General features: G+C 36.3%; 1 protein-coding gene across 1 annotated transcript in view; it reads left to right on the forward strand.

The window, feature by feature from the left end:
• Window positions 1–4,113, forward strand: part of LOC139152310 (serine/threonine-protein kinase/endoribonuclease IRE1-like) — a 28,777-nt gene extending 24,664 nt beyond the window's left edge. The window contains 3 exon segments of the mRNA XM_070725452.1: window positions 494–617; window positions 1,273–1,340; window positions 1,635–4,113. Coding sequence (XP_070581553.1) covers window positions 494–617; window positions 1,273–1,340; window positions 1,635–2,045 — 603 coding nt within the window. The 3' untranslated portion in view covers window positions 2,046–4,113.
• The last annotated feature ends 8,240 nt before the right edge of the window (window positions 4,114–12,353 follow it).

The following is a 12,353-nucleotide window of genomic DNA, read 5'->3' on the forward strand; positions in this document are numbered from 1 at the left end:
TAACTTTCTGAAAGGTAGCATGTTGCCAAATATCACTGACATAAACTTGTAAATGGTCGGTTTTTTGCAAGTAAATTGAATTTAACATGCTCAAAAAAAATTGAATTTTCATTTCAAGTCAGCCAGGTTGTATTTCAAATTATGTACAGTATGACTTTGGCAAGTTTTCCTAAGCTCAGACTTAGACAGATAAACAAAGATTTTTTGTCCTCCCTAAGTTACAACGGTTAATTTGTCAATATACCGGTACTATATTACCCAATTACTTTTCCTCCGTATGAAATATTTTGCTGGACTTTCGCAATGAACACAACTCTGTTTTGCGTTTCACACCCTATCAGTATTTGTATCGAACACAAAAGTACTCAAAGTTCTATAAATATTATAAATGGTCATATTTTGTGTTCCGAGATGATTCTATCACCACTGTTTGTATATTTGTGCATCTTTGTTTTTGTGCATTTATTTGTTTCATTCAAACATCTCTCACCAGGATGTCAGTGACAGAATAGAAAAGTTGCCGGTCAATGACCCCGTTGTCCTTGAACTTGAAAAAAATGGCAGAGAAGTGGTCAAATATGACTGGCGGTCAAATATAACAGAAGAGCTTCAATCAGGTAGGTGATTTGTCATATGTGTCAGTGAAATGAGACCTGTCTTTTCAAACTTGAACCCTTGCTCTGCCCATAACCTTGCAGGCAGATCCAGCTGGCCCATTGAAAACAGAATGAACCACAATCTGGTTGGGGCATTAAAATATATCCCTATTCATTAAGACAAGTGATGCAAGTTTCATATTCAGTTCAACTCATCCCTACCAAAGTATCGTTACGTTAGTAGCTTCATACCCCACATGCAGGGGCTTTAGATAATTATTGAGGCATTTTCATGACGGATGACCATTGCTGCTGGAACCATTCTCTCTTCAAAATCCAAAATGAAAATCAGTGGGTCACTATGCAGATTTGCTCCAAAGAAAGTCTGAAAGTCTGAGAGGCTGAATATTTGTCTCCAATGTGAATTCTGCATTAACTACTTTTGCAAACTTCAAGTTTCATGTCAATGAAGAGTATGCAAAGTACTTGTATAACTTTGAATATCAATATCCTGTTTGCTTTTGATCTCCTTTATTGGACACATTTTGCAAATGTGCTTTCTATGTAATGCCTGGAAAATGCCAACGAAGCCTTTTTCCATCATTACATGTGGACTGCTATGTAGAAAATTTTATGTGAATAACTGATTGAAGTAACTCACTTCATTTTCCCACAGACTTGAGGAAGTTCAGGACATACAGGGGCAGCTCAGTGCGAGATTTATTGAGGGCCATGCGAAACAAGGTAAGCTCCAAGTTCATGTTCACATTTCACCTCTCACTGTTGTCATGTGGACTTGTCCATTTTGATACAGGGGTTATGAGGTGACATGTCTATGGTGGACAAGTCAGAAATTTTTTTTTTCAATATAGGTAGTGTTCCATTATGTCCAGAGTATGTGAAGAAAAGTTCCTCAGAAATTATCATCTTATACTATATCTGAACTTATTTCTTTCCTGTAAAATATCAAGATCTAAGCAGAATGCAGTATTTGCTATCACACGTTGTACAAAATCATCTCATGTTTCTTCTTTCCAGAAACATCACTACCGTGAACTTCCAGAGGAAGTTAAGACATCTCTTGGTGCTGTCCCAGAAGGCTTTGTGTTCTACTTTACATCTCGGTTTCCGAAACTCTTGCTTCACACGTACAACACCATGATGGTGTGCTGTAGAAATGAACGCGTTTTCAGAGATTACTACGTACAGGGAAATGAACCGGAACAGCCAAAATTTACAGAGAATCCAGTCTCAATGAATGACAGTGCCCCAGCACAGGATACTGTTGAAAATATAGGTGTTTGCACAAAGGAAACTGCGAGGGCGCCATTCCGTGCACATCACATTCAAGAGAACCGACCGCGTCTCAGGACAAAACAACATGACTTAGTGAGACAATGGATTTCTGACAAGGTTGGCGACAACATCAGTCTTCGCCCAGATTGCTGAAAGTGGTGGCGAGATGTGTGATGGAGTTCACTGTTCAAATGACCGGGAAACTCAGATGTGATTAAAGAGTGTATCGACGTTATCAAGGTGCATGATGGAACCATAATCTTTCCTCTTTATTGTTAAAATCCTTTTGGCGAGTTTTGTTCAACCTTATAAAGAAACGGAGTTGCCTGCCTTCTCTAATCACTAGAATGGAGGTTTTTAACACAGTTTGACAACTTGGTTTTTCTCTAGAGTAAGTATATAATTTTAGATTTTTACCAACAAAACACCTACCGTACTTCTTTTAAATACTTCTATCATTCCTTTGTTTTTAATGTTCTATCCAAACTTTCTAAGAACACTGTGATGCCATTTCTCACCTGACTTTGTTCAACAGTGTCATGCCATTCCTTACCTGACTTTGTTCAACATTGTCAAACATCTCAGAATTGTATACTTTCCAGTTTTTAATTTCATATTGTCCTGGCCTGGCCTTTTCAACCAGTTATCAAGGTTTTTATTCCAATGCTGTGCCTTTGAATTAACCCAGTCCTTTGTATCAGTATTTCTGTTGCACTTTATTTGCCAAACTGTCCATGTGGCATGTCTTTGCACCAAAATTATCACCAGCTTTGTAGTGAAAGATGTCTGTATAACAGATTCAAATTATTTGACCGTGTGTTGATGGTGGAAAAATTATAAGCTCCAATAACCACAGTGGCAAATTTGTCTACATCTGTTGGCAGAAAGGGGTGAAAAAATCTTGCCGAAACATTAAAAACTGCTTCCACTTAACTTACAAAGAAATGAAAAATGCGTGAATGGGAGGAACTGAATCTACACTTTACTGCAAAGTGTGCTGAATTTTTTAATCAATTCTGTATTTATTAATGACGGAGGATGTACTTCACAGATTTCATGGTTCACTGTGAAAATATTATTTTCAGGTAATGGCATTATTAGACTTTGACAGTAATTTATAATATGAAATTTTACGCTGTGTGCTCAGCCTGTCAAAAAATATGCCGTTGCTATTTTTTATCTGTTTCATGCTTATTTCAAGTTTGCAACTCATTTTACAAAAGCGAGTGTGAAATCGAACGGCTGTGACATTAAATACTGGTGTTGTAATCACATTCCCCAATGATATGACGCACACACTGAAAGTAAATATGCAGGCAAACTTTTTGAAGTTTGATGTACATAGTTCTGAATGCTCACTCAATAGTGACTTTTAACAGTGTTTTGACAGGGTTTCAGACAAGCTGGGTCCTGCAATATTGCATTTACCACTGTCATGTAAAATTATAGAAGAGATATACCAAGTGACTGGCTGTTTGAGAAAAGTGATAATATTTCATCACACTAATCTTCACAAAAACACAGTTTTAGGAAGGCAGGGATAATTTTCAGAATATTATCTCTTGGTGTACTGTAAAGTCGGTTTTCTTTGTGAATTTGCTTGTTCTGAACTCTTTCCAGTACTTTAGACAGAGTGCCTGCATATTGAATAAATTGTAAAAGATAAACAGGTTGAGCCCAAGGCACAATTTACAGACTGTTTTCAGGTGCCGTGAAAGCCACATTCAAATTAAATGAACAACAAAAAGCCATTTACACTGATATAATTATCATCATTACTTCGGAAGATAAAGTAAACACGAAGAATAAGAGAATGTAAGGATTTTCTTTTAATGGATGGTAATTTTGAACTCACAGTCGGTGCGTTCTTTGTTGAAGACTTTATATAGATGAGAACCATTCAACTGTTGAAGATGGTGTCTATGTGACAATGCATTCCTGTATCTTCAACTTCCCAATGCCATTGCTTTCCTTTTGCCTTTCCAACAAAAACCAGACACACCAGTGGCAGCTTTGAGAGAGATCGGTAAACTTTATTTCTGTCGACTCTCTACTCATCTCTTCAGAAGCTGCCCTGTTGATCGCAATATAAATTATATTTTATTTTCAGTGTTGTAACAAAGAGCAGAAAGCTGCTGTTTATACCTGTATTCTCTTGTTGATTTATGTGATATTGTCTTGCAGAAGTAGTTTTTAACGAAGCCGGTCCTCTGAAATCATGTTGTTTCTCGTCAAAAATGAGTAGACTTAGAAACAAAAAAAATTCATATAAACTAATTGTATGTGCTTTGATACAGCATTGCACAAGAACGTCAGCCCATTGATGTCATGCTCTCTCAGTGGCTTGTAGAATACTGCCCTCTACGGCCACACATTTATTTTGTGAATTGTAATTTTGCATGTGTTTTGCACATAAATAATGTGTGATGAACCATGGTTATATTTTCTGTGAAAAGGCATATCCACAATAAATAAAAACCCAATAAAATTGGAACAGAAATATAAAAGAATATATTTAAAAAATATGTATCTGCTCTCCTTTTGTTTTCAGAAAGAAAATCTATACTTTTGTAAATACACTATATACATTTTAGAAATAAAGAGAGACAACCTTATCTGTTTTGTTTATTTTGTATTCTTTTGGGTTTTCTTTTCACTCTCAAATGCACAAATGATTTTATTACATCTTCTGATGATTCATAACTTCCACAAGTGTGAAATGGAAAAGAAAAAATCAGCATATCTGTGAATTTTTAAGTGGGGTATGATTTACAAGGACAATTTACTTTTTGCATATTCAACCTTGCCTCAAGTATCTAAATAAAACCTTTCAACAGCTACTTCCCTGTATGTAGACACATCCATTCTATTGAACACTATGGGAGGGTACCAGAGTTTGTGCTGTACGGGTTGAATAATATGTGAAACCTTTATGAGTGTTGGAAAAGGGGAGGGGGGGAGAATAAATTTACATGCATTAGTAACTGAAAATGCCAGGGGAACAGATGATTATATAGAGTGCGCACAAGAAAACCAGTTCTGTCCAGTTTACAATCCAAAGTCCAACCAAAGTGTTTTTTTAAAGGTACCTATAGTAGTTGCAGTTTGCAAATATTCATTGACAAAGTTTACAAAACATCAGTTTTCTTGAAAGTAATGACTGTTGTTGATGGCGCATTTCAAAGTTCCATTATTATTGAGAATAATGCTGAAGTTGGAAAACAATTACTGTTTAGGATTCAAGAAATTATCAGATAAATGAAGATAGTGTCAAACTTGTACAGAATGGGACAGATGTTTCACTTACAAAGATTTTAATGTAACTAATTTTAAAACAATGTTGGCATGAAAACATTGTCACCAGCTACATGAAATTGAGTACCGGTAGTGAAATTTCCTTGAAACCAACAGATGATGACTGTCAATTTTTTGTTGGCTTATCACCACTCACAAGTCATTCACGTATTAGATGACTATTTTGACGACTGAGCTCATTCTCCCAGTCACCATATCACACCACAAAACAACCCAATAACAACACTGACATAGTGTGACCCCAGGGACATGCACCATCTTTGTAACCGACATTATTGGAAAAGCTGTGGAAAATATTAAATACAGTCAAAAATTTTTGGCCGATAAGGAATATTTTCTATTGATAAGATGTCATTGTTTGATTTGCATAACCAGCATACATTTATTTAGATAATTGAGCATTTAGCTCACACAAACATGTCAATGTCTTTCATGATATTATTGACACAAATTATAAGCATTGATGAACAGGAAATCTGTAACTTGTTAATGACATCATGAAAAGTGTAATCCTGAAATACACACAAAACTTTGTCTGTAAACATAGCAATTTGTTTAATGCAGGAATATAACTCTAGACTACACCTTGAAAAACAAAGGTTTCAAATGAAGGTCACCAGATGACACCTGAGAGGAAAATGTTCAATTATGACGACAGAAAATCCATTCAAATGCGCACAATTCCATTTTCTTCCATACAGTACAGTAGAAAAAAATGAGTTCTTTCATCGTAGGGGAAAATATGTGTTCACAACATTCAAATTTACGATGTTTCAATTGCTATCTATCCAGGCAAATGTTTGCATGTTTAATGTAGGTTTAATGTTATCAGTGAAATTATCTTTATGACTTCAGGTTTAGTACACGTAAACACATTACAGAGTCTACGCAAACACACACCTACAACATCCAGTTGTAATGCTTCTGTCTTGACTTTTAGCCTAACAATGAATAGGTTTAAATATACATACCTGTAGATACTTATTAATAAGTTGAGCTACTTGTAATTAATCCTAGCTACCACTCCTCAATCTGGCGGTAAAACAAAATAAAATTTGAGATCTGTACTTATCATAGCACTGCTAAATGTTTTGACACCTATAGAACTGAATATGGTTGAGGGCGTTACAGGTCAGCATAATTGTCTTAATTGCCTCAGTAACTGCTGTCGAATTGGCTGTTCAGCGTGTATCTTAATGATAACAAAATTACAGAAAAATGTCAAAGAATTGAAAACAATATATAAATCCTGCTGAGATTCATCAGGAAATTTTTAAGCTCAGACGACAGAGTGAGGGCAGCACACACACACTTTTTGTAACACGCCTCATTTTAACTCTCCGTTGTGATTCGTTGATTTATGGTCATGTGGTACGCATCATTCTGATGCTGATACATGCAGAGTTTGTAACAACTGTTGATTAGGTCGGTCTGAAAGCTCATCTACACGTGTGCACATTCTAGAACGCATGTAAGAATTAAGATGGCGGGGTCATCTGCAGCTGAGGCAAGCGATAGAAAAGATCCTCAAATTTTCAGTGAAAATATTGGATGAAGCGTTACAAAATATTAACTGGCCATATTTTGGTAACAGCATACTTGATTTCCCTTGGGCATGACAGTCACCCCAAAACAGCGTCTCCGTTCATGAAACACACTGGGCTGCTCTCTGACCCTTGGGCAACCAACATTTGCCGTTACTTTCTAGACTAGTCAATGTGTATCTACTATATTGTATGTACACAAACTCAGCTATTCATGACATGACATATGTCATCTATTGATATCGAAAATAATTGCTAAGTCTAAGAACATCTTTAAAGTTTAAACAGAGAGGTTTCAGTACAAATATTGTTCTATAAATGGATTAGCAGTTTGCCTATCATAGCAATTCATGAAAGTGAACACTCTTGAACAAAGACTGAACAGAATCTCTTTGTACATTTCAAATACTTTTCAGGAGTATTTCATGAGTAAAAAGCATGCAATGTTTATGAACTTTAATGATAAACAAATTAGTGATGCTGTGAAATCACATGTATTGCAACTGACACTGTCTCTGAGCCACACTGGCTTTTTATTTCCAGTATATTCTAAATTAAGTGCAGTTTTGGAAACTGTTTGTAACATCACTTAGTATTCTTGAAACCACAGAAAAAAACCTTTTTCTTTGTCTGTGTTGAAACAGACAAAATTCATGCACTTAATCAATGTGCAAGAATTTAAGTGAATGCATGGTGGTGATGACAGCATCGTGTACACTTTCAAGGACCATATGGTATACCAGATATCATCCAATCACGTAGCACAGCTATAACGGGTCAGTGTGCAGTCAGATGCGATATACTGCAACAGGTGGTGGATGGTATCAGTTTAATCTCGCGTGTGTGTGAATCCAGTGATAAATGAATGAAACAATTACTGAAGACATTTTTTTCTTAACAAAATGACCTGGTATGGTCGATTCAAATGCATTTGAGATTGTTGACAAACCTATACAGTTGGTGGTAAGATCATCACAATACATCACAATAGTGAAGTTGCCTAGAGGTGTGTGTGGATGTGGTATATGAAAGTAATATATGGGTAAATACACTGCTCATATACCTGACCACTTAAATGTTGTAATACAGTGAATAATGTCTACTAGAGTCAAAAGTATTCAGGATTTAGAGATTATACTCATAAATTATGACCAATTTGGCCTCAAGGCAAATTAAGCCTGCTCCATCTCATTGAGGCTAGACCCAATGCTAGCATATTAGTTTGTATATTTGATTGCTGTCAATTTTATGCGCATTTGTTTTTAAACATTTCTTCTGTTCAAGCTTATTAACCAGATTTGTACAGAAAATCAAACAGAGCAAAGCTGCAACAATGTCAATAGTTCATCTTTATGCAGCAAAATAATACACTACCCTATATGCAACATTCAGCGGGGAAATCATTCTAGGAATTTCAACAAGGGCTTTCCGATGCACTGTAACTTCTGAATAGAAATAAGACAAACATTGGTTCATCAAAGAATCAAATATCACACTGACAGGTGGATGCTCTTCTTGAAGAGAGGGAAATACAGGTGTATGTCTGTTCCAGCCACCTGTTGAACAAGAACATGTGAAAATTTGCCATGCACTCTGAGTGTGAGTATACTGCAATGAACCGACTTGTTTTTCTTCATTTGTTGAGTTCTACAAAAAGCTGAACTGAACTAAAGAATACTTAAGACTCAAAAGTAGATTGTTTCATGCCAAGTTTTTCCCAAACAATGTCTGTTCAACCACAGCATGAGATACTGAACTTGAAGTCCCCCCAGTAATAATGACAGTACCTTAATTTCACCAGCAACTTTTCAATTGTTAATGTGATTTGTCTCTGAATTCTCAATGTCATCAGTGTTTTGAAAACAAAATATCATTAATTTGTCTAAAATAAAATCGATGGTGAAATTATCAGAATACAAATATTTGTAGATATCAAACAAGAATACTTCTGGATAATTTATGAAATTGCTGGTACTATGGAGAGATCCTAGGATTTTTGTGGCACAAGGAGCACCGGGTTTCTCAAATGTAAATGATGGTGAATAAATTATTTAATCAACATTTTGGTCCTTAACTCAATACTGGAATCTCTATGAGGATTTTGATTGTGTCATACTATGTGTTTGACTATTACAAATTACTTGTCTTAGTGGTCACCCTTAGAGAGCGGTCACCGAGTTCTTCACTGGTCCCCTTGCAGCTGTCCTGTGGCATTTTACATCTTAAAGGCCATCCACAGAACAGTCACATCTCGTATGTGGTCAGTGCCCACATAAAATTGCTGCACTTTGGAAAAAACCTGCGTATAATGGTCAGGATATCGGACTTTGATTGACTCTGCCAAAAATGCTTTGAATGGAAAGCAAGTAATGGGTCTGTTTAAACTGATTTTATAGCGGCAAAATGTTTCTTTCAGAATTAAATGAATGTCTCATATCTCTCAAGAGATTGAAACTTTATTACTGCCTTTATCTGTCTGTAAATTCATCACTCAGCACACCTGGTGCACCCACCCTCTATAGAAAGGCCATTGTGACCTCCATACAGTGGTCAGTTTTTCTCGGTCCCTTGGGTGACCACGACACACAAGTTTGACTGTAAACCATTCAAACACAACCTTGCAAGCTGGCTGATCATGCTGTCTTTTGTTTTGTATCAAACTTGGCAACCTGTCCTTCAAGCACCAGCTTCCATCACATAACAAAGAACATCACTTGCCTATATTAACCTGGTTACTGGAGAAAAACTAGGCTATGTAAACACAAATGTTGGTGGAATATATGTCATGGTTTTCCATTATCAGATGACACGGTGAATGGCAAGCAGTCGTCAGTTCCACATTGTTGTGAGTTGTGACTGCATATACTATGGCATTATGGTTTAATATTTTAATAAAATTTTCAGAAAACAGCTAAATATTAAACAATACTATTAATTATTTGCCTCCAGGGTTAATGAAGGAAACCATTTGTTCTGTATTTCATTGTCAGGACAAATGTCCTGACCAGTTTTGGCATCAGAGAAAACCAGTGTTTGCTGTTGACAAATCTGGTTAGGACAACATTGTTTGTTTGTTTAGACTGCCAAGAAACTTTTCCTACCTTCTCCGAGTCAATTATTAACATGGTGACCCCTTTTGTGGGACAAAAGTTTGATAGTGTCCATACTGAAGAGGAACTTCGGAACCAAAAAGGTCAGAGGTTTCTTTGATGTTTACTGCTGGAACATAGTAGATACGCGGCAACTCACTTGGTGTCGTTTAGCATGTACAGGTTAAAATAGTTGGCGCCTTGAAAGTGATATGTTATCTTTTACTTAAATTTTCCTAAATGAAACTTTGAACCACTCTCGCCACTATAAGGAGCTACCGTGCAAAATTTGGAACTAGAGAAAGAAATCACCAAATATTTACCAATATTTGAAATTCAAAATGGCTGCATTGGCATTCCTGCATGAGAAGAAATATAATTATTGTGAAAATACTTCTTACCCAAAGAGCTTTAAAAAGAACCCTAACTACAGTTTGATAAGAAGAGAAATTATTGTGAAAATTTGAGTCTGAATATGTCCCCTAGACTCCCACCTTGGGTATAATTTTCTCTGAAGTTAAATTGGAATCTAAAATGTCCCCATCAAGAACATTTCAATTTCTACGCTTTCATCTTTTTATTAGTCTGATGGAAGGTCCATCCGAGGTGACATTGACATACTTTATGATAGTTTGTGAACAATATGTACATTGAATGAATCTCATATTTAAAACATTGGCCAGTGTCAATAGTGCAAAGGTATCCTTCAGGGATCGGGAGTATGCACCTCAAAAGTGACAGACTTCAACTTATGCTCAAACTTTCCTTAAGGAATCTTTCAACCATTCTCTTTCAAAATCAAGAATAAAAATTGGGGGTCACCGTGCAAATTTTGGTACTAGAGTAACAAATAACCCAAGATTTACTGATATTTAAATTCAAGATGACCACTATCCATGTGTTAACTTTTATGGAGAAAAATGAGATTTTCGAATTTTCGAAAAAACTAAGCCAGTGAAGTTTTCTTTAATTAATACACCAACAGCTTTAAAACAAACCCAACAAGTGGCATGTAAGAAAAGAATTGTAAGTTTGAGAGTCCGAATATCTGTCCCCAAGGCACGATCTTCCTACCTTTTGCCATCTCGTAATGTCAGATTTAAAAATCTGTCACACAGGTGTTCTAAAGTATAGGTGTCTGTACAGTGTAGTTTCACTTTGTATGCAGGTGTTACCCTAAGCCTGAATGTGTCTCCGGCGTGCCTACACAGACCCCCCTTGATTTCCGAAAGTTTATACATTGCAATTTCCACACACTGAGTCACAGAGTTCAGAAATACTGTACAATTGAAGGTTATACTGTGTACATACATGTATTTTGGAATCTGGGGATTGGCTTGCGCTATATTTGTTCATGAAAGAGTTGCTGTGGCATGTCTGAATAGTCATGGGGATTTGGAGTACGTGCTGTAATTCCTATATGTTCTCAATTTGAAGTGTCTGTGTGACAGCTAGGAAACTTTACAAGTAGGGTCAACATTGTGATTCAAAGACCTGTGACATGTAGGATAATACACAAATTGGGCAGATAACTGATCTCTCCGATGTGGTGTCCATTGGAAAAGAAACCATAATTTCAAGTTACTTTATGCCAGAAATTCAGAGCAGAGTTGCCATCCCTCGTGATCTGTTCTACTACAGGCCTGGCTGGAAAACAGTCCACTCACACCTTGAGCTGTCACACATTTTGCGAAAATAATTTTCCAATGTGGGTCGAAAATGTGGGATCCAAATTAATGATTGATTGTGATCCTTTCATGAACTCCAAACTCTCTTGATAAATTTGGTGTACAGTAAGTGGTTCATGGCGTCAGTGGGTGCTTCCGGTCTCTGGTATGTACTTGTCATCTCCGTTGATGCTTCATCACATGACAGTGAGAATTCTGAACTGTCCGAAAGGTTGGCTTTAAAGCTGTGACCCAGACTGTGCACTGCACAGAGCTTGATATGAATTTTCCGATATTGTTCCAGCTGCGTAAATGTAATCCAAACAGACTGTTAAATCTTTTCTGAAGATGGTTTGAAAGCTTTTTTGTCTTTGAGAAGTCAGGTTTGAAAAAAGGTTCACAACTTCCTGTTACGCCACCTTTTTCACAGTTCTCCCCACCAGTCATACGACAAGTGCAACAAACGAAATAATCCAAGTACACAATAATGACACCAAAGTGACACAAACATTTTTTTTTCTTTTTTTCTTTTTTTTTCTTTTTTTTTAATTATTTTTATAGCAGGAGATGACCAGACAACATAAGTACAGGTCTCTCATTGTATTACTCTACAACCAGTGGCCATCTAAGTAGTAGTTAAGCAGTACATCATTGTCTTTCGTTTATAATAGAGCAAACATATAAACAACATCTCATACACACACACATAAAAGCCTCCGTCTGTAGGACGCCTGTTTTCAAGTATATTTTTTTTTGGTGGTTTTCCTTTTTTTCGGGTTTTTAAATTTTTTTTGGTTTCTACGTACAGTCACTTTTGTTTGGAAAATAGAAATTCCATGTTAAAGT

This window comes from Ptychodera flava, chromosome 15 (assembly GCF_041260155.1).
Source record: "Ptychodera flava strain L36383 chromosome 15, AS_Pfla_20210202, whole genome shotgun sequence".
NCBI lineage: Eukaryota > Metazoa > Hemichordata > Enteropneusta > Ptychoderidae > Ptychodera > Ptychodera flava.